This window comes from Carcharodon carcharias, chromosome 3 (genome assembly GCF_017639515.1).
Source record: "Carcharodon carcharias isolate sCarCar2 chromosome 3, sCarCar2.pri, whole genome shotgun sequence".
NCBI lineage: Eukaryota > Metazoa > Chordata > Chondrichthyes > Lamniformes > Lamnidae > Carcharodon > Carcharodon carcharias.
In genome coordinates this window covers 12446350-12470633 of record NC_054469.1, presented here as the reverse complement: position 1 = coordinate 12470633, position 24284 = coordinate 12446350, and the positions used below count along the sequence as shown (strand labels likewise).

At 45.2% G+C, this 24284-nt stretch overlaps 1 protein-coding gene across 1 annotated transcript in view; it reads right to left on the bottom strand.

Annotated features, from left to right (window-relative positions):
- LOC121276250 (myosin-7B-like) overlaps positions 1–24284 on the bottom strand; it is a 212810-nt gene that overhangs the window by 120801 nt on the left and 67725 nt on the right. The window contains exon 17 of the mRNA XM_041184454.1: positions 18840–18919. Coding sequence (XP_041040388.1) covers positions 18840–18919 — 80 coding nt within the window. The remainder of the gene's footprint in view (positions 1–18839; positions 18920–24284) is intronic.

The window sequence follows — 24284 nt, the reverse complement described above, 5'->3', positions numbered from 1 at the left end:
AGCGTGATCATGTTCAGTGTGACAATGTTCAGTGTGACAATGTTCAGTGTGATCATGTTCAGTGTGCCCATGTTCATTGTGATCATGTTCAGTGTGATTATGTTCAGTGTGACCATGTTCAGTGTGACCATGTTCATTGTGATCATGTTCAGTGTGACTATGTTCAGTGTGACCATGTCCAGTGTGATCATGTTCAGTGTGACCATGTTCAGTGTGACCATGTTCATTGTGATCATGTTCAGTGTGACTATGTTCAGTGTGACCACGTTCAGTGTGACCATGTTCAGTGTGATCATGTTCACTGTCATCATGTTCAGTGTGACAATGTTTAGCGTGACTATGTTCAGTGTGACCATGTTCAGTGTGACCATGTTCAGTGTGATCATGTTCACTGTCATCATGTTTAGTGTGACAATGTTCAGTGTGACAATGTTCAGTGTGATCATCTTCAGTGTGATCATGTGCACTGTGACAATGGTCAGTGTGTCTATGTTCAGTGTGATCATCGTCACTGCGATCATGTTCAGTGTGACCATGGTCAGTGTGACAATGTTCAGTGTGACAATGGTCAGTATGACCATGTTCAGTGTGACAATGTTCCGTGTGATCATGTTAAGTGTGACAATGTTCAATGTGACTATATTCAGTGTGATCATGGTCCGTCTGATTATGTTCAGTGTGACCATGTTCAGTGTGACAATGTTCAGTGTGACCGTGTTCGATGTGACCATGGTCAGTGTGACAACGTCTATTGTGACAATATTCAGTGTGACAATCGTCAGTGTGCCCCTGGTCAGTGTGACAATGTTCAGTGTGATCATGGTCAGTGTGACCATGTTCGGTGTGGCAATGTTCAGTGTGACTATGTTCAGTGTGACAATGTTCAGTGTGACAATCCTCAGTGTGACCATGGTCAGTGTGACAATGTTCAGTGTGATCATGGTCAGTGTAACCATGTTCGGTGTGTCACTGTTCAGTGTGCCATTGTTCAGTGTGACAATCGTCAGTGTGACCATGGTCACTGTGACAATGTTCAGTGTGATCATGGTCATTGTGACCATGTTCGGTGTGACAATGTTCTATGTGACAATTGTTGGTGTGACCATGGTCAGTGTGACAATGTTCAGTGCGACAATGTTCAGTGTGACAATCATCAGTGTGACCATGGCAGTATGACAATGTTCAGTATGACCATGTTCAGTGACCATGGTCAATGTGACCAAGGTCAGTGCGACAATGTTCAGTTTGACAATGTTCAGTGTGACCATGGTCAGTGCGACAATGTTCAGTAACAATGCTCAATGTGACCAAGGTCAGTGTGACAATGTTCAGTGTGACCATGTTCAGTGTGACAATGGTCAGTGTGACATTGGTCTGTGTGACAATGTTCAGTGTGATCATGTTCAGTGTGACCATTTTCAGTGGGACAATGGACAGTGTGACCATGTTCAGTGTGACCATGTTCAGTGTGACCATGTTCAGTGTGATCATGTTCACTGTGATCATGTTCAGTGTGACAATGTTTAGTGTGACAATGTTCAGTGTGACAATGTTCAGTGTGACCATCTTCAGTGTGTTCATGTTCACTGTGACAATGGTCAGTGTGACTATGTTCAGTGTGATCATCGTCACTGCGATCATGTTCAGTGTGACCATGTTCAGTGTGACAATGGTCAGTGTGACAATGTTCAGTGTGACAATGTTCAATGTGACCACGTTCAGTGTGACAATGTTCAGTGTGACCATGTCCAGTGTGATCATGTTCAGTGTGACTATGGTCAGTGTGACAATGGTCAGTGTGACAATAGTCCGTGTGACAATGGTCATTGTGACCAAGTTCAGTGTGACCATGTTCAGTGTGATCATGTTCCGTGTGACAATGTTCAGTGTGACAATGGTCAGTGTGACAATGTTCAGTGTGACAATGGTCAGTTTGACCACGTTAAGTTTGAGAGTGTTCAGTGTTACAATGGTCAGGTGACCACGTTACGTGTGACCATGTTCAGTGTGACCATGTTCAGTGTGATCATGGTCAATGTGACAATGTTTAGTGTGACAATGTTCAGTGTGACAATGGTCAGTGGTACAATATTCAGTGTGACAATGGTCAGTGTGACCAGCTTATGTGTGACCATGTTCAGCGTGACCATGTTCAGAGTGATCATGTTCGGTGTGATCATGTTCAGAGTGATCATGTTCGGTGTGATCATGTTCATTGTGACAATGATCAGTGTGACAATGTTCAGTGTGATCATGTTCAGTGTCACCTTGTCCAGCGTGACCATGTTCAGTGTGACCATGTTCAGTGTGACTATGTTCAGTGTGACCATGTTCAGTGTGACCATGTTCAGTGTGATCATGTTCAGTGTGACAATGTTCAGTGTGACCATTTTCAGTGTGATCGTGTTCAGCGTGATCATGTTAAGTGTGACGATGTTCATTTTGACAATGTTCAGTGTGATCATGTTCAGTGTGACCATGTTCAGTGTGCCCATGTTCATTGTGATCATGTTCAGTGTGATTATGTTCAGTGTGATCATGTTCAGTGTGATCATTTTCAGTGTGATCATCTTCAGTGTGACCATGATCAGTGTGATCATGTTCAGTGTGACCATATTCAGTATGAACATGTTCAGTGTGATCATTTTCAGTGTGATCATCTTCAGTGTGACCATATTCAGTGTGATCATGTTCAGTGTGATCATGTTCATTGTGACCATATTCAGTGTGATCATGTTCATTGTGACCATATTCAGTGTGAACATGTTCAGTGTGATCATTTTCAGTGTGATCATCTTCAGTGTGACCATGTTCAGTGTGATCATGTTCAGTGTGACCATGTTCAGTGTGACAATGTTCAGTGTGACAATGTTCAGTGTGCTCATGGTCAGTGTGATTATGTTCACTGTGATCATGTTCAGTGTGACAATGTTCAGTGTGACCATTTTCAGTGTGATCATGTTCAGCGTGATCATGTTCAGTGTGACAATGTTCAGTGTGACAATGTTCAGTGTGATCATGTTCAGTGTGACGATGTTCATTTTGTCAATGTTCAGTGTGATCATGTTCAGTGTGCCCATGTTCATTGTGATCATGTTCAGTGTGATTATGTTCAGTGTGACCATGTTCAGTGTGACCATGTTCATTGTGATCATGTTCAGTGTGACTATGTTCAGTGTGACCATGTCCAGTGTGATCATGTTCAGTGTGACCATGTTCAGTGTGACCATGTTCATTGTGATCATGTTCAGTGTGACTATGTTCAGTGTGACCACGTTCAGTGTGACCATGTTCAGTGTGATCATGTTCACTGTCATCATGTTCAGTGTGACAATGTTTAGCGTGACTATGTTCAGTGTGACCATGTTCAGTGTGACCATGTTCAGTGTGATCATGTTCACTGTCATCATGTTTAGTGTGACAATGTTCAGTGTGACAATGTTCAGTGTGATCATCTTCAGTGTGATCATGTGCACTGTGACAATGGTCAGTGTGTCTATGTTCAGTGTGATCATCGTCACTGCGATCATGTTCAGTGTGACCATGGTCAGTGTGACAATGTTCAGTGTGACAATGGTCAGTATGACCATGTTCAGTGTGACAATGTTCCGTGTGATCATGTTAAGTGTGACAATGTTCAATGTGACTATATTCAGTGTGATCATGGTCCGTCTGATTATGTTCAGTGTGACCATGTTCAGTGTGACAATGTTCAGTGTGACCGTGTTCGATGTGACCATGGTCAGTGTGACAACGTCTATTGTGACAATATTCAGTGTGACAATCGTCAGTGTGCCCTGGTCAGTGTGACAATGTTCAGTGTGATCATGGTCAGTGTGACCATGTTCGGTGTGGCAATGTTCAGTGTGACTATGTTCAGTGTGACAATGTTCAGTGTGACAATCCTCAGTGTGACCATGGTCAGTGTGACAATGTTCAGTGTGATCATGGTCAGTGTAACCATGTTCGGTGTGTCACTGTTCAGTGTGCCATTGTTCAGTGTGACAATCGTCAGTGTGACCATGGTCACTGTGACAATGTTCAGTGTGATCATGGTCATTGTGACCATGTTCGGTGTGACAATGTTCTATGTGACAATTGTTGGTGTGACCATGGTCAGTGTGACAATGTTCAGTGCGACAATGTTCAGTGTGACAATCATCAGTGTGACCATGGCAGTATGACAATGTTCAGTATGACCATGTTCAGTGACCATGGTCAATGTGACCAAGGTCAGTGCGACAATGTTCAGTTTGACAATGTTCAGTGTGACCATGGTCAGTGCGACAATGTTCAGTAACAATGCTCAATGTGACCAAGGTCAGTGTGACAATGTTCAGTGTGACCATGTTCAGTGTGACAATGGTCAGTGTGACATTGGTCTGTGTGACAATGTTCAGTGTGATCATGTTCAGTGTGACCATTTTCAGTGGGACAATGGACAGTGTGACCATGTTCAGTGTGACCATGTTCAGTGTGACCATGTTCAGTGTGATCATGTTCACTGTGATCATGTTCAGTGTGACAATGTTTAGTGTGACAATGTTCAGTGTGACAATGTTCAGTGTGACCATCTTCAGTGTGTTCATGTTCACTGTGACAATGGTCAGTGTGACTATGTTCAGTGTGATCATCGTCACTGCGATCATGTTCAGTGTGACCATGTTCAGTGTGACAATGGTCAGTGTGACAATGTTCAGTGTGACAATGTTCAATGTGACCACGTTCAGTGTGACAATGTTCAGTGTGACCATGTCCAGTGTGATCATGTTCAGTGTGACTATGGTCAGTGTGACAATGGTCAGTGTGACAATAGTCCGTGTGACAATGGTCATTGTGACCAAGTTCAGTGTGACCATGTTCAGTGTGATCATGTTCCGTGTGACAATGTTCAGTGTGACAATGGTCAGTGTGACAATGTTCAGTGTGACAATGGTCAGTTTGACCACGTTAAGTTTGAGAGTGTTCAGTGTTACAATGGTCAGGTGACCACGTTACGTGTGACCATGTTCAGTGTGACCATGTTCAGTGTGATCATGGTCAATGTGACAATGTTTAGTGTGACAATGTTCAGTGTGACAATGGTCAGTGGTACAATATTCAGTGTGACAATGGTCAGTGTGACCAGCTTATGTGTGACCATGTTCAGCGTGACCATGTTCAGAGTGATCATGTTCGGTGTGATCATGTTCAGAGTGATCATGTTCGGTGTGATCATGTTCATTGTGACAATGATCAGTGTGACAATGTTCAGTGTGATCATGTTCAGTGTCACCTTGTCCAGCGTGACCATGTTCAGTGTGACCATGTTCAGTGTGACTATGTTCAGTGTGACCATGTTCAGTGTGACCATGTTCAGTGTGATCATGTTCAGTGTGACAATGTTCAGTGTGACCATTTTCAGTGTGATCGTGTTCAGCGTGATCATGTTAAGTGTGACGATGTTCATTTTGACAATGTTCAGTGTGATCATGTTCAGTGTGACCATGTTCAGTGTGCCCATGTTCATTGTGATCATGTTCAGTGTGATTATGTTCAGTGTGATCATGTTCAGTGTGATCATTTTCAGTGTGATCATCTTCAGTGTGACCATGATCAGTGTGATCATGTTCAGTGTGACCATATTCAGTATGAACATGTTCAGTGTGATCATTTTCAGTGTGATCATCTTCAGTGTGACCATATTCAGTGTGATCATGTTCAGTGTGATCATGTTCATTGTGACCATATTCAGTGTGATCATGTTCATTGTGACCATATTCAGTGTGAACATGTTCAGTGTGATCATTTTCAGTGTGATCATCTTCAGTGTGACCATGTTCAGTGTGATCATGTTCAGTGTGACCATGTTCAGTGTGACAATGTTCAGTGTGACAATGTTCAGTGTGCTCATGGTCAGTGTGATTATGTTCACTGTGATCATGTTCAGTGTGACAATGTTCAGTGTGACCATTTTCAGTGTGATCATGTTCAGCGTGATCATGTTCAGTGTGACAATGTTCAGTGTGACAATGTTCAGTGTGATCATGTTCAGTGTGACGATGTTCATTTTGTCAATGTTCAGTGTGATCATGTTCAGTGTGCCCATGTTCATTGTGATCATGTTCAGTGTGATTATGTTCAGTGTGACCATGTTCAGTGTGACCATGTTCATTGTGATCATGTTCAGTGTGACTATGTTCAGTGTGACCATGTCCAGTGTGATCATGTTCAGTGTGACCATGTTCAGTGTGACCATGTTCAGTGTGATCATGTTCAGTGTGACAATGTTCAGTGTGACCATTTTCAGTGTGATCGTGTTCAGCGTGATCATGTTAAGTGTGACGATGTTCATTTTGACAATGTTCAGTGTGATCATGTTCAGTGTGACCATGTTCAGTGTGCCCATGTTCATTGTGATCATGTTCAGTGTGATTATGTTCAGTGTGATCATGTTCAGTGTGATCATTTTCAGTGTGATCATCTTCAGTGTGACCATGATCAGTGTGATCATGTTCAGTGTGACCATATTCAGTATGAACATGTTCAGTGTGATCATTTTCAGTGTGATCATCTTCAGTGTGACCATATTCAGTGTGATCATGTTCAGTGTGATCATGTTCATTGTGACCATATTCAGTGTGATCATGTTCATTGTGACCATATTCAGTGTGAACATGTTCAGTGTGATCATTTTCAGTGTGATCATCTTCAGTGTGACCATGTTCAGTGTGATCATGTTCAGTGTGACCATGTTCAGTGTGACAATGTTCAGTGTGACAATGTTCAGTGTGCTCATGGTCAGTGTGATTATGTTCACTGTGATCATGTTCAGTGTGACAATGTTCAGTGTGACCATTTTCAGTGTGATCATGTTCAGCGTGATCATGTTCAGTGTGACAATGTTCAGTGTGACAATGTTCAGTGTGATCATGTTCAGTGTGACGATGTTCATTTTGTCAATGTTCAGTGTGATCATGTTCAGTGTGCCCATGTTCATTGTGATCATGTTCAGTGTGATTATGTTCAGTGTGACCATGTTCAGTGTGACCATGTTCATTGTGATCATGTTCAGTGTGACTATGTTCAGTGTGACCATGTCCAGTGTGATCATGTTCAGTGTGACCATGTTCAGTGTGACCATGTTCATTGTGATCATGTTCAGTGTGACTATGTTCAGTGTGACCACGTTCAGTGTGACCATGTTCAGTGTGATCATGTTCACTGTCATCATGTTCAGTGTGACAATGTTTAGCGTGACTATGTTCAGTGTGACCATGTTCAGTGTGACCATGTTCAGTGTGATCATGTTCACTGTCATCATGTTTAGTGTGACAATGTTCAGTGTGACAATGTTCAGTGTGATCATCTTCAGTGTGATCATGTGCACTGTGACAATGGTCAGTGTGTCTATGTTCAGTGTGATCATCGTCACTGCGATCATGTTCAGTGTGACCATGGTCAGTGTGACAATGTTCAGTGTGACAATGGTCAGTATGACCATGTTCAGTGTGACAATGTTCCGTGTGATCATGTTAAGTGTGACAATGTTCAATGTGACTATATTCAGTGTGATCATGGTCCGTCTGATTATGTTCAGTGTGACCATGTTCAGTGTGACAATGTTCAGTGTGACCGTGTTCGATGTGACCATGGTCAGTGTGACAACGTCTATTGTGACAATATTCAGTGTGACAATCGTCAGTGTGCCCCTGGTCAGTGTGACAATGTTCAGTGTGATCATGGTCAGTGTGACCATGTTCGGTGTGGCAATGTTCAGTGTGACTATGTTCAGTGTGACAATGTTCAGTGTGACAATCCTCAGTGTGACCATGGTCAGTGTGACAATGTTCAGTGTGATCATGGTCAGTGTAACCATGTTCGGTGTGTCACTGTTCAGTGTGCCATTGTTCAGTGTGACAATCGTCAGTGTGACCATGGTCACTGTGACAATGTTCAGTGTGATCATGGTCATTGTGACCATGTTCGGTGTGACAATGTTCTATGTGACAATTGTTGGTGTGACCATGGTCAGTGTGACAATGTTCAGTGCGACAATGTTCAGTGTGACAATCATCAGTGTGACCATGGCAGTATGACAATGTTCAGTATGACCATGTTCAGTGACCATGGTCAATGTGACCAAGGTCAGTGCGACAATGTTCAGTTTGACAATGTTCAGTGTGACCATGGTCAGTGCGACAATGTTCAGTAACAATGCTCAATGTGACCAAGGTCAGTGTGACAATGTTCAGTGTGACCATGTTCAGTGTGACAATGGTCAGTGTGACATTGGTCTGTGTGACAATGTTCAGTGTGATCATGTTCAGTGTGACCATTTTCAGTGGGACAATGGACAGTGTGACCATGTTCAGTGTGACCATGTTCAGTGTGACCATGTTCAGTGTGATCATGTTCACTGTGATCATGTTCAGTGTGACAATGTTTAGTGTGACAATGTTCAGTGTGACAATGTTCAGTGTGACCATCTTCAGTGTGTTCATGTTCACTGTGACAATGGTCAGTGTGACTATGTTCAGTGTGATCATCGTCACTGCGATCATGTTCAGTGTGACCATGTTCAGTGTGACAATGGTCAGTGTGACAATGTTCAGTGTGACAATGTTCAATGTGACCACGTTCAGTGTGACAATGTTCAGTGTGACCATGTCCAGTGTGATCATGTTCAGTGTGACTATGGTCAGTGTGACAATGGTCAGTGTGACAATAGTCCGTGTGACAATGGTCATTGTGACCAAGTTCAGTGTGACCATGTTCAGTGTGATCATGTTCCGTGTGACAATGTTCAGTGTGACAATGGTCAGTGTGACAATGTTCAGTGTGACAATGGTCAGTTTGACCACGTTAAGTTTGAGAGTGTTCAGTGTTACAATGGTCAGGTGACCACGTTACGTGTGACCATGTTCAGTGTGACCATGTTCAGTGTGATCATGGTCAATGTGACAATGTTTAGTGTGACAATGTTCAGTGTGACAATGGTCAGTGGTACAATATTCAGTGTGACAATGGTCAGTGTGACCAGCTTATGTGTGACCATGTTCAGCGTGACCATGTTCAGAGTGATCATGTTCGGTGTGATCATGTTCAGAGTGATCATGTTCGGTGTGATCATGTTCATTGTGACAATGATCAGTGTGACAATGTTCAGTGTGATCATGTTCAGTGTCACCTTGTCCAGCGTGACCATGTTCAGTGTGACCATGTTCAGTGTGACTATGTTCAGTGTGACCATGTTCAGTGTGACCATGTTCAGTGTGATCATGTTCAGTGTGACAATGTTCAGTGTGACCATTTTCAGTGTGATCGTGTTCAGCGTGATCATGTTAAGTGTGACGATGTTCATTTTGACAATGTTCAGTGTGATCATGTTCAGTGTGACCATGTTCAGTGTGCCCATGTTCATTGTGATCATGTTCAGTGTGATTATGTTCAGTGTGATCATGTTCAGTGTGATCATTTTCAGTGTGATCATCTTCAGTGTGACCATGATCAGTGTGATCATGTTCAGTGTGACCATATTCAGTATGAACATGTTCAGTGTGATCATTTTCAGTGTGATCATCTTCAGTGTGACCATATTCAGTGTGATCATGTTCAGTGTGATCATGTTCATTGTGACCATATTCAGTGTGATCATGTTCATTGTGACCATATTCAGTGTGAACATGTTCAGTGTGATCATTTTCAGTGTGATCATCTTCAGTGTGACCATGTTCAGTGTGATCATGTTCAGTGTGACCATGTTCAGTGTGACAATGTTCAGTGTGACAATGTTCAGTGTGCTCATGGTCAGTGTGATTATGTTCACTGTGATCATGTTCAGTGTGACAATGTTCAGTGTGACCATTTTCAGTGTGATCATGTTCAGCGTGATCATGTTCAGTGTGACAATGTTCAGTGTGACAATGTTCAGTGTGATCATGTTCAGTGTGACGATGTTCATTTTGTCAATGTTCAGTGTGATCATGTTCAGTGTGCCCATGTTCATTGTGATCATGTTCAGTGTGATTATGTTCAGTGTGACCATGTTCAGTGTGACCATGTTCATTGTGATCATGTTCAGTGTGACTATGTTCAGTGTGACCATGTCCAGTGTGATCATGTTCAGTGTGACCATGTTCAGTGTGACCATGTTCATTGTGATCATGTTCAGTGTGACTATGTTCAGTGTGACCACGTTCAGTGTGACCATGTTCAGTGTGATCATGTTCACTGTCATCATGTTCAGTGTGACAATGTTTAGCGTGACTATGTTCAGTGTGACCATGTTCAGTGTGACCATGTTCAGTGTGATCATGTTCACTGTCATCATGTTTAGTGTGACAATGTTCAGTGTGACAATGTTCAGTGTGATCATCTTCAGTGTGATCATGTGCACTGTGACAATGGTCAGTGTGTCTATGTTCAGTGTGATCATCGTCACTGCGATCATGTTCAGTGTGACCATGGTCAGTGTGACAATGTTCAGTGTGACAATGGTCAGTATGACCATGTTCAGTGTGACAATGTTCCGTGTGATCATGTTAAGTGTGACAATGTTCAATGTGACTATATTCAGTGTGATCATGGTCCGTCTGATTATGTTCAGTGTGACCATGTTCAGTGTGACAATGTTCAGTGTGACCGTGTTCGATGTGACCATGGTCAGTGTGACAACGTCTATTGTGACAATATTCAGTGTGACAATCGTCAGTGTGCCCTGGTCAGTGTGACAATGTTCAGTGTGATCATGGTCAGTGTGACCATGTTCGGTGTGGCAATGTTCAGTGTGACTATGTTCAGTGTGACAATGTTCAGTGTGACAATCCTCAGTGTGACCATGGTCAGTGTGACAATGTTCAGTGTGATCATGGTCAGTGTAACCATGTTCGGTGTGTCACTGTTCAGTGTGCCATTGTTCAGTGTGACAATCGTCAGTGTGACCATGGTCACTGTGACAATGTTCAGTGTGATCATGGTCATTGTGACCATGTTCGGTGTGACAATGTTCTATGTGACAATTGTTGGTGTGACCATGGTCAGTGTGACAATGTTCAGTGCGACAATGTTCAGTGTGACAATCATCAGTGTGACCATGGCAGTATGACAATGTTCAGTATGACCATGTTCAGTGACCATGGTCAATGTGACCAAGGTCAGTGCGACAATGTTCAGTTTGACAATGTTCAGTGTGACCATGGTCAGTGCGACAATGTTCAGTAACAATGCTCAATGTGACCAAGGTCAGTGTGACAATGTTCAGTGTGACCATGTTCAGTGTGACAATGGTCAGTGTGACATTGGTCTGTGTGACAATGTTCAGTGTGATCATGTTCAGTGTGACCATTTTCAGTGGGACAATGGACAGTGTGACCATGTTCAGTGTGACCATGTTCAGTGTGACCATGTTCAGTGTGATCATGTTCACTGTGATCATGTTCAGTGTGACAATGTTTAGTGTGACAATGTTCAGTGTGACAATGTTCAGTGTGACCATCTTCAGTGTGTTCATGTTCACTGTGACAATGGTCAGTGTGACTATGTTCAGTGTGATCATCGTCACTGCGATCATGTTCAGTGTGACCATGTTCAGTGTGACAATGGTCAGTGTGACAATGTTCAGTGTGACAATGTTCAATGTGACCACGTTCAGTGTGACAATGTTCAGTGTGACCATGTCCAGTGTGATCATGTTCAGTGTGACTATGGTCAGTGTGACAATGGTCAGTGTGACAATAGTCCGTGTGACAATGGTCATTGTGACCAAGTTCAGTGTGACCATGTTCAGTGTGATCATGTTCCGTGTGACAATGTTCAGTGTGACAATGGTCAGTGTGACAATGTTCAGTGTGACAATGGTCAGTTTGACCACGTTAAGTTTGAGAGTGTTCAGTGTTACAATGGTCAGGTGACCACGTTACGTGTGACCATGTTCAGTGTGACCATGTTCAGTGTGATCATGGTCAATGTGACAATGTTTAGTGTGACAATGTTCAGTGTGACAATGGTCAGTGGTACAATATTCAGTGTGACAATGGTCAGTGTGACCAGCTTATGTGTGACCATGTTCAGCGTGACCATGTTCAGAGTGATCATGTTCGGTGTGATCATGTTCAGAGTGATCATGTTCGGTGTGATCATGTTCAGTGTGACAATGATCAGTGTGACAATGTTCAGTGTGATCATGTTCAGTGTCACCTTGTCCAGCGTGACCATGTTCAGTGTGACCATGTTCAGTGTGACTATGTTCAGTGTGACCATGTTCAGTGTGACCATGTTCAGTGTGATCATGTTCAGTGTGACAATGTTCAGTGTGACCATTTTCAGTGTGATCGTGTTCAGCGTGATCATGTTAAGTGTGACGATGTTCATTTTGACAATGTTCAGTGTGATCATGTTCAGTGTGACCATGTTCAGTGTGCCCATGTTCATTGTGATCATGTTCAGTGTGATTATGTTCAGTGTGATCATGTTCAGTGTGATCATTTTCAGTGTGATCATCTTCAGTGTGACCATGATCAGTGTGATCATGTTCAGTGTGACCATATTCAGTATGAACATGTTCAGTGTGATCATTTTCAGTGTGATCATCTTCAGTGTGACCATATTCAGTGTGATCATGTTCAGTGTGATCATGTTCATTGTGACCATATTCAGTGTGATCATGTTCATTGTGACCATATTCAGTGTGAACATGTTCAGTGTGATCATTTTCAGTGTGATCATCTTCAGTGTGACCATGTTCAGTGTGATCATGTTCAGTGTGACCATGTTCAGTGTGACAATGTTCAGTGTGACAATGTTCAGTGTGCTCATGGTCAGTGTGATTATGTTCACTGTGATCATGTTCAGTGTGACAATGTTCAGTGTGACCATTTTCAGTGTGATCATGTTCAGCGTGATCATGTTCAGTGTGACAATGTTCAGTGTGACAATGTTCAGTGTGATCATGTTCAGTGTGACGATGTTCATTTTGTCAATGTTCAGTGTGATCATGTTCAGTGTGCCCATGTTCATTGTGATCATGTTCAGTGTGATTATGTTCAGTGTGACCATGTTCAGTGTGACCATGTTCATTGTGATCATGTTCAGTGTGACTATGTTCAGTGTGACCATGTCCAGTGTGATCATGTTCAGTGTGACCATGTTCAGTGTGACCATGTTCATTGTGATCATGTTCAGTGTGACTATGTTCAGTGTGACCATGTTCAGTGTGACCATGTTCAGTGTGATCATGTTCACTGTCATCATGTTCAGTGTGACAATGTTTAGCATGACTATGTTCAGTGTGACCATGTTCAGTGTGACCATGTTCAGTGTGATCATGTTCACTGTCATCATGTTTAGTGTGACAATGTTCAGTGTGACAATGTTCAGTGTGATCATCTTCAGTGTGATCATGTGCACTGTGACAATGGTCAGTGTGTCTATGTTCAGTGTGATCATCGTCACTGCGATCATGTTCAGTGTGACCATGGTCAGTGTGACAATGTTCAGTGTGACAATGGTCAGTATGACCATGTTCAGTGTGACAATGTTCCGTGTGATCATGTTAAGTGTGACAATGTTCAATGTGACTATATTCAGTGTGATCATGGTCCGTCTGATTATGTTCAGTGTGACCATGTTCAGTGTGACAATGTTCAGTGTGACCGTGTTCGATGTGACCATGGTCAGTGTGACAACGTCTATTGTGACAATATTCAGTGTGACAATCGTCAGTGTGCCCCTGGTCAGTGTGACAATGTTCAGTGTGATCATGGTCAGTGTGACCATGTTCGGTGTGGCAATGTTCAGTGTGACTATGTTCAGTGTGACAATGTTCAGTGTGACAATCCTCAGTGTGACCATGGTCAGTGTGACAATGTTCAGTGTGATCATGGTCAGTGTAACCATGTTCGGTGTGTCACTGTTCAGTGTGCCATTGTTCAGTGTGACAATCGTCAATGTGACCATGGTCACTGTGACAATGTTCAGTGTGATCATGGTCATTGTGACCATGTTCGGTGTGACAATGTTCTATGTGACAATTGTTGGTGTGACCATGGTCAGTGTGACAATGTTCAGTGCGACAATGTTCAGTGTGACAATCATCAGTGTGACCATGGCAGTATGACAATGTTCAGTATGACCATGTTCAGTGACCATGGTCAATGTGACCAAGGTCAGTGCGACAATGTTCAGTTTGACAATGTTCAGTGTGACCATGGTCAGTGTGACAATGTTCAGTAACAATGCTCAATGTGACCAAGGTCAGTGTGACAATGTTCAGTGTGACCATGTTCAGTGTGACAATGGTCAGTGTGACAATGGTCAGTGTGACATTGGTCTGTGTGACAATGTTCAGTGTGATCATGTTCAGTGTGACCATTTTCAGTGGGACAATGGACAGTGTGACCATGTTCAGTGTGACCATGTTCAGTGTGACCATGTTCAGTGTGATCATGTTCACTGTGATCATGTTCAGTGTGACAATGTTTAGTGTGACAATGTTCAGTGTGACAATGTTCAGTGTGACCATCTTCTGTGTGTTCATGTTCACTGTGACAATGGTCAGTGTGACTATGTTCAGTGTGATCATCGTCACTGCGATCATGTTCAGTGTGACCATGTTCAGTGTGACAATGGTCAGTGTGACAATGTTCAGTGTGACAATGTTCAATGTGACCACGTTCAGTGTGACAATGTTCAGTGTGACCATGTTCAGTGTGATCATGTTCAGTGTGACTATGGTCAGTGTGACAATGGTCAGTGTGACAATAGTCCGTGTGACAATGGTCATTGTGACCAAGTTCAGTGTGACCATGTTCAGTGTGATCATTTTCCGTGTGACAATGTTCAGTGTGACAATGGTCAGTGTGACAATGTTCAGTGTGACAATGGTCAGTTTGACCACGTTAAGTTTGAGAGTGTTCAGTGTTACAATGGTCAGGTGACCACGTTACGTGTGATCATGTTCAGTGTGACCATGTTCAGTGTGATCATGGTCAATGTGACAATGTTTAGTGTGACAATGTTCAGTGTGACAATGGTCAGTGGTACAATGTTCAGTGTGACAATGGTCAATGTGACCAGCTTATGTGTGACCATGTTCAGCGTGACCATGTTCAGAGTGATCATGTTCGGTGTGATCATGTTCAGAGTGATCATGTTCGGTGTGATCATGTTCAGTGTGACAATGATCAGTGTGACAATGTTCAGTGTGATCATGTTCAGTGTCACCTTGTCCAGCGTGACCATGTTCAGTGTGACCATTTTCAGTGTTCCTATGTTCAGTGTGACCATGTTCAGTGTGACCATGTTCAGTGTGATCATGTTCAGTGTGACAATGTTCAGTGTGACCATGTTTAGTGTGATCATGTTCAGTGTGATCACGTTCAATGTGATTATGTTCAGTGTGACAATGTTCAGTGTGACCATTTTCAGTGTGATCGTGTTCAGCGTGATCATGTTAAGTGTGACGATGTTCATTTTGACAATGTTCAGTGTGATCATGTTCAGTGTGACCATGTTCAGTGTGCCCATGTTCATTGTGATCATGTTCAGTGTGATTATGTTCAGTGTGATCATGTTCAGTGTGATCATTTTCAGTGTGATCATCTTCAGTGTGACCATGTTCAGTGTGATTATGTTCACTGTGATCATGTTCAGTGTGACAATGTTTAGTGTGACAATGTTCAGTGTGACAATGTTCAATGTGATCATGTTCAGTGTGACCTTGTTCAGTGTCACCATGTTCAGTGTGATCATTTTCATAGTGATCATGTTCAGTGTGACCATGTTCAGTGTGACCATGTTCAGTGTGATCATGTTCAGTGTGACCATGTTCAGTGTGACCTTGTTCAGTGTGATCATGTTCAGTGTGACCATGTTCCGTTTGACAATGTTCAGTGTGACCATGTCCAGTGTGATCATGTTCAGTGTGACCATGTTCAGTTTGACAATGTTCAGTGTGACCATGTTCAGTGTGATTATGTTCAGTGTGATCATGTTCAGTGTGACAATGTTCAGTGTGACCATGTTCAGTGTGATCATGTTCAGTGTGACCATATTCAGTATGAACATGTTCAGTGTGATCATTTTCAGTGTGATCATCTTCAGTGTGACCATATTCAGTGTGATCATGTTCAGTGTGATCATGTTCATTGTGACCATATTCAGTGTGATCATGTTCATTGTGACCATATTCAGTGTGAACATGTTCAGTGTGATCATTTTCAGTGTGAACATCTTCAGTGTGACCATGTTCAGTGTGATCATGTTCAGTGTGACCATGTTCAGTGTGACAATGTTCAGTGTGACAATGTTCAGTGTGCTCATGGTCAGTGTGATTATGTTCACTGTGATCATGTTCAGTGTGACAATGTTCAGTGTGACCATTTTCAGTGTGATCATGTTCAGCGTGATCATGTTCAGTGTGACAATGTTCAGTGTGACAATGTTCAGTGTGATCATGTTCAGTGTGACGATGTTCATTTTGTCAATGTTCAGTGTGATCATGTTCAGTGTGCCCATGTTCATTGTGATCATGTTCAGTGTGATTATGTTCAGTGTGGTCATGTTCAATGTGACCATTTTCAGTGTAACCATGTTCAGTGTGATTATGTTCACTGTGATCATGTTCAGTGTGACAATGTTTAGTGTGACAATGTTCAGTGTGACAATGTTCAATGTGATCATGTTCAGTGTGACCTTGTTCAGTGTCACCATGTTCAGTGTGATCATTTTCATAGTGATCATGTTCAGTGTGACCATGTTCAGTGTGACCATGTTCAGTGTGATCATGTTCAGTGTGACCATGTTCAGTGTGACCTTGTTCAGTGTGATCATGTTCAGTGTGACCATGTTCCGTTTGACAATGTTCAGTGTGACCATGTCCAGTGTGATCATGTTCAGTGTGACCATGTTCAGGTTGACAATGTTCAGTGTGACCATGTTCAGTGTGATTATGTTCAGTGTGATCATGTTCAGTGTGACAATGTTCAGTGTGACCATGTCCAGTGTGATCATGTTCAGTGTGACCATGTTCAGTGTGACCATGTTCATTGTGATCATGTTCAGTGTGACTATGTTCAGTGTGACCATGTTCAGTGTGACTATGTTCAGTGTGACCATGTTCAGTGTGACCATGTTCAGTGTGATCATGTTCACTGTCATCATGTTCAGTGTGACAATGTTTAGTGTGACAATGTTCAGTGTGACAATGTTCAGTGTGATCATCTTCAGTGTGATCATGTGCACTGTGACAATGGTCAGTGTGACATTGGTCTGTGTGACAATGTTCAGTGTGATCATGTTCAGTGTGACCATTTTCAGTGGGACAATGGACAGTGTTACAAAGGACAGTGTGACCATGTTCAGTGTGACCATTTTCAGTGTGATCATGTTCACTGTGATCATGTTCAGTGTGACAATGTTTAGTGTGACAATGTTCAGTGTGACAATGTTCAGTGTGACCATCTTCAGTGTGTTCATGTTCACTGTGACAATGGTCAGTGTGACTATGTTCAGTGTGATCATCGTCACTGCGATCATGTTCAGTGTGACCATGGTCAGTGCGACAATGTTCAGTGTGATCATGTTAAGTGTGACAATGTTCAATGTGACTATATTCAGTGTGATCATGGTCCGTGTGATTATGTTCAGTGTGACCATATTCGATGTGACCATGGTCAGTGTGACAACGTCTAGTGTGACAATGTTCAGTGTGACAATCATCAGTGTGCCCCTTGTCAGTGTGACAATGTTCAGTGTGACCATGTTCGGTGTGACCATGTTCGGTGTGGCAATGTTCAGTGTGACTATGTTCAGTGTGACAATGTTAAGTGTGACAATCCTCAGTGTGACCATGGTCAGTGTGACAATGTTCAGTGTGATCATGGTCAGTGTAACCATGTTCGGTGTGACACTGTTCAGTGTGAGATTGTTCAGTGTGACAATCGTCAGTGTGACCATGGTCACTGTGACAATGTTCAGTGTGATCATGGTCATTGTGACCATGTTCGGTGTGACAATGTTCAGTGTGACAATTGTTGGTGTGACCATGGTCAGTGTGACAATGGTCAGTGTGACCATGTTCGGTGTGACAATGTTCAGTGTGACAATGTTCAGTGTGACAATCATCAGTGTGACCATGGTCAGTATGACAATGTTCAGTATGACAATGTTCAGTGACAATGGTCAATGTGACCAAGGTCAGTGCGACAATGTTCAGTTTGACAATGTTCAGTGTGACCATGGTCAGTGTGACAATGTTCAGTAACAATGCTCAATGTGACCAAGGTCAGTGTGTCAATGTTCAGTGTGACCATGTTCAGTGTGACAATGGTCAGTGTGACAATGGTCAGTGTGACATTGGTCTGTGTGACAATGTTCAGTGTGATCATGTTCAGTGTGACCATTTTCAGTGGTACAATGGACAATGTTACAAAGGACAGTGTTACAATGTTCAGTATGACCATGTTCAGTGTGACCATGTTCAGTGTGTCAATGTTCAGTGTGACCATGTTCTGTGTGACCATGTTCAATGTGACATTGGACAGTGTTACAAAGGACAGTGTGAAAATGGTTAGTGTGTTAACAGAGTCAGTGTGGCAATGGTAAGACTGACAATGGTCAGTTTGACACTGTTCTGTGTGACTATGTTCAGTGTGACCATATTCAGTGTGACAATGTTCAGTGTGACAATGGTCAGTGTGACCATGTTCAGTGTGACAATGTTCAGTGTGACAATGTTCAGTGTGACAATGGTCAGTGTAAGAACAGTGTCAGTGTGACTATGGTCAGAGTGACAATGGACAGTGTCAATGTTATTTTAAGCTGACTGTGTTAATTGGAGTGTGTTTTGATGATGTACTTACTTTGTGTAGCTGTGACACTGTCCGGAATGAGGCAGCTTTCCTCCTCCTAACCTTAACTCCAGGTTGTGCATGTTCATGTTCTGGAAATAAATAAATGAATAGTCCCTCAGCTTCCAAAATTGTGAACTAAAGACAAGAACATCGCCGTTAATGCTCGGGAAATTCTATCTGTCAATAGATAAAGTACTAAAAATACAAATATTTTTAAAAACAGCAAAGTGCATTCATCACAGTTTAGCTTTTATAACCTATTAATACCCTAACAATAATGTGCCATCCAAACTGTACCCAGTACCATATTTATAGAACCCAGGATTTTCTTGGACTTTTTTGGCTTCATTTACCTTCACTCACTTTTCGAGAAACCTTTGTTCGTCCGCAGCCTTCAGGATCTTTCCATTAAGTCATGCGGGATTTCTGCATCTTAAGCTGCGACCTCCAGCTGTCTGCCCAGTTCTGCTCATTTTTCTCTACCTTCCTGAAGCCTTTTCCTCTCCTTGTGTCTCCACCTGCTCCTGTTTGGTTGGCAGAGTTCCAGACTGTGCTCCCTGGATCGTATTTATACAACCTCTTGTGAGGCACTTTGTCAAATACAACCTTATACGTTGCATCTACTGTACTCCCTTCAGCCAACCTTACTCAAAGGTGACCAATTTGTCAAACACCTTTTGCCTTTAAGAAATGAAAAGCGGAAATGCTGGAAATACTCAGCAGGTCCGGCGGCATCTGTAGAGAGAGAAACAGAGGGTGGAATAGTCCAGTCGTTTCCAGCCCCACCCCCATCCCCCTGAGGGTTTAATAGTAGGGGACAGGTGAGGGGGGGAGGGGTGGATATTGGTTTCCAGCCAGCGTAAAATGACGGAGGGACGTTATTCTCCCGCCCGGCTGGGCAGGTCACAATTCCAACCAGAGGCCAGTGGGAAACCGATTTGCATCCCGCTAATGGGATGCAGAGAAAGATCTAACAGGAATTACCCCCCCCAACTTCTCCCCACCCCACCCCCCCCTCCTCTCTACACCCCCCTCTCCCCTCTCCCCACCCCCCAATCGCCATTCATCTGCAATCGCGTCAGTCCGGAACACGCCTGGACCAACCTGACATGTGAACATCGGCACTTGCTTAAAGCAAGCCCGGGACAGCTCGCGGGGGTGGGGAGAAGGTGAGGCCTCCAGCGACCGGACCCTGGAACACCACATGCAGCAGTGGGTGGGTGAAGCATCAACCACCTGGATCTCCTCTACACAGCAGCTTCGGGAGTGGGGTGTTCTCATTGTCCTCCCAGGATCCGATCTTCAGTCCGCAACTCCTCCCAGGATCCGATCTTCAGTCCGCAACTCCTCCCAGGATCCGATCTTCAGTCCGCAACGCCTCCCAGGGATCCGATCTTCAGATCGCAACTACTCCCAGGGATCCGATCTTCAGTCCGCAACTCCTCCCAGGGATCCGATCTTCAGATCGCAACTCCTCCCAGGGATCTGATCTTCAGATCGCAACTACTCCCAGGGATCCGATCTTCAGTCCGCAACTCCTCCCAGGGATCCGATCTTCAGATCGCAACTCCTCTCAGGGATCTGATCTTCAGATCTCAACTCCTCCCAGGGATCCAATGTTCAGATCACAACTCCTCCCAGGGATCTGATCTTCAGATCGCAACTCCTCCCAGGGATCTGATCTTCAGATCGCAACACCTCCCAGGGATCTGATCTTCAGATCTCAACTCCTCCCAGGGATCCGATCTTCAGTCCGCAACTCCTCCCAGGGATCCGATCTTCAGATCGCAACTCCTCCCAGGGATCTGATCTTCAGATCGCAACACCTCCCAGGGATCTGATCTTCAGATCTCAACTCCTCCCAGGGATCCGATCTTCAGTCCGCAACTCCTCCCAGGGATCCGATCTTCAGATCGCAACTCCTCCCAGGGATCTGATCTTCAGATCGCAACTCCTCCCAGGGATCTGATCTTCAGTCCGCAACTCCGCCCAGGGATCTGATCTTCAGTCCGCAACTACTCCCAGGGATCCGATCTTCAGTCCGCAACTCCGCCCAGGGATCTGATCTTCAGTCCGCAACTCCTCCCAGGGATCCAATCTTCAGCCCGCAACTCCTCCCAGGGATCCGATCTTCAGATCGCAACTCCTCCCAGGGATCCGATCTTCAGCCCGCAACTCCTCCCAGGGATCTGACCATCAAGCTGCAGGTGGAAGGCTGCAGGAGCTGCTGCTGGGTGGTGAGGGTCCGTGTGAGGGGTGTTTGTGGGGGGCCATGACAGACGGGCAGGAGAGGAATGAAGAGGTGGGACGAGTGTGCAGGTCTAGAAGGGGCTGGGGGCGTTTGGTGGTGCTAAGAGAAAGAGAGAGGTTCAGCGGGGGGTTTTCAATGGGTGAGCTGGTATGGAGCGGGATGGTGGGATGGGTCATGTTGGGGTATAGCTGGGGGTGGGCGGTGTTTGTGCAGGTGTTTTTTTTTATTCATTCATGGAATGTGGGCTTCGCTGGCTAGGCCAGCATTTATTGCCCATCCCTAATTGCCCTGAGAAGGTGGTGGTGAGCTGCCTTCTTGAACCGCTGCAGTCCATGTGGTGTAGGTACACCCATAGTGCTGTTAGGGAGGGAGTTCCAGAATTTTGACCCAGTGACAGTGAAGGAACGACGATATATTTCCAAGTCAGGATGGTGAGTGGCTAGGAGGGAAACCTCCAGGTGGTGGTGTTCCCATCCATCTGCTGCCTTTATTCTTCTAGATGGTAATGGTCATGGGTTTGGAAGGTGCTGTCTAAGGAGCCTTGGTGAATTCCCGCAGTGCATCTTGTAGATGGTACACACACCGCTGCTACTGTGCATCTGTGGTGGAGGGAGTGAACGTTTGTGGATGTGGTGCCAATCAAGTGGGGCTGCTTTGTCCTGGATGGTGTCCAGCTTTTTCAGTGTCCTCGGGAATAAGGGGACCTCTACATTCACCTGGATGGGATGGAAGGTGATGGGGGACGGTTGAAGGGTGGCGCTGGGGGGGTTGAAAGTAGTTCCTGGGAATGGGGGCTCATTGCTTAAGGGGGAGAGGGTGTAAGTGCTGGAGTGGAGGGGAAGTCGGAACTATATAGAACCTCATGGTGGAGGTGGAGGTCTCGAGATGCTGCATGGGGGCTGGGTCATCGAGGGTGGGCGGAGATGCAGATCATCTCAACTGGACAACTGAAGGGAAACTCCAGTATGTGATATTTACAATGCTGGGACCTTGGGACAGATGAGAGTGTGAAGGGCAAAGTGTATGTGGGACAGGGATTGTACACGACTCACAAGAGCCCTGGAAAAGACCTTTGCCTTCCTGCAGATGCCGGATTCCGGGGGACATGGAGTGTCCACCACAATTTGAGACCCTTCCTAAACTAGAACTAATACCCTCTGTGGTGTGTGTCCCTGGGCAGGTGGAGGGAGCAGGTATCTGCTGTGACACCTCCACAGGGGCAGTATGGGTTATCAACAATGTCCTCGCTCCTCTCCGGCCTTGTGTTGGATCTGGACAACCTGAGCCTCAGGCCTCGCCCCCTCTCTGGTGGCACCTGCTGGTGAGAGAGGAGAGGGCGAGTGACTCTAACATGGAGGAATACTTGACCCTTAGGTTTCTATGACGTGCATGGATCCTTCCTGGCTGGAGGCCACAAGCCAATCTCCATCTCCGAAGGCCCAGACCCACTCCGCCCCTGCCATCTGGGCTGTCCACTCCTTGAGATCAGTGAGCTCTTTCCGACCCCCTCCCATCTTCTCCCTCGCTCTACAGTTGTGGCTTAACTTCTCCCACGCGAAGAGGAGAGAGAAGGTGGGGTTGAGGGCAATTGGATTTAACAATTAATTGTATGTAGCAATTTCATCTATCTTTCCCATGCTTCCAGTCTTACAAATAACATTCTGGAATTGTGTGCCATGTGGATGGATGCATTGCCCAGAAGGATCCTGGTCCAGCAGCCTCCAGTGTGTTGAGCCCATCCACAGACAAGGCTAAGGCTCAGAGAGACATGTCATTTGTTGGTACCCTCATCACCTGAGTCCTCTCCCCGACCCCCACCCCCCCCCCCCCCATTCCAGGCAGCTTGTGAGCTCTCTGTGTGGACGGATGAGGGACTCACGGTGGCCTCTCCACCTGCAGAGTGGATGGGCTGCAGTGGGGCGATGGGGCCTGACCTTATCACGGTGCCCCCCCCCCCGCCTCCCCGAGGCCCATAGCCCCCTGCACCATTCATTGAGGTGACTGTGAGCGGCTGAGGGTTCACCCCTCCCCCGCCCCCCCGGCGGCCGGCGTGGATGAGGTTGTTCATCCTCTTGCGGCACTGCGGGGCAGTCCCTCTGCTGGGGGCCCTGGGCATCAGCTGCCCCGGGGAACTAGCTCGCATGAAGGGTTCACCTCCCTGCTCGGCCTCCTCCTCCTCCCACCCTGTGGGTAGAGGGACGTCCCTCCTGGCCTCCACAGGGAGGTGTCGCTGGACGTGGGCACCCCGGAGCTCTTCTGGCCACCTCCTCAATGGGTGAGGTGGGTAAGTCGCTGCCCAGGTGCCTGGGTATGATGGCGTGGCACCCACCACCCCCCACCGACCCCCACCGTGAGAAACGTCGGGGAGTCCCCCGACTGCATAAGGAGTGAGGTCGGGGTCGTGCGACACTGCGTGAGTCCCCGGCGACCTCTGAAGTGGGAAACACTTCCCATCCCCGTCCCCTCCCCCACCACGGGAGGGGGAAATTCCTCCCGGAGCTAATGCTGCAGGCTGGCAAATGGTCACCTGAAACGTTGCCTCTATTCCTCTCTCCACAGACACTGCTCGACCTCCTGGGTAACACCAGCACTTCCTGCCTTTATTATCTATTTGCTCTGACCGGGGTGGGGTGGGGGGGGTGTCCAGGAATAGATTGCAAAAAGCATCAGATAAAACTAGGACATCCGGGAGGGATGTCAGGAAGGGTTTCTTCACACAACCTGGGAAACTCTCCCACCAAAAGCTGTTAATGCAGGGGGTCGATGGAAAATTGATTCTGGACGAGAGGTCCCAGAGGCCCCAGACCAATGCCCTGGGGACAGGGGTTCAAACCCCACCATGGCAGCTGGAGGCATTTAAATTCAGTTAATAAAATCTGGAATATAAAGCTACTCTTAGTAATGGTGACCATAAAACTGCCATCGATTGTCATAAAAACCCATCTGGTTCACTACTGCCCTTTAGGGAAGGAAATCTGTTGTCCTTACCTGGTCTGGCCCACATGTGACTCCAGACCCACAGCAATGTGGTTGACTCTTAACTGCCCCTCTGAAACAGCTGAGCAAGCCCCTCAGTTTGGGGGCAATTAGGGATGGGCAACAAATGCTGGTCTTGCCAGTGACGCCCACATCCCATGGGAGAAGAAATTTTGAAAAGTTCAAAACTAAGGTTGATAATATTTTTGTCAGACAAGGACATGAAG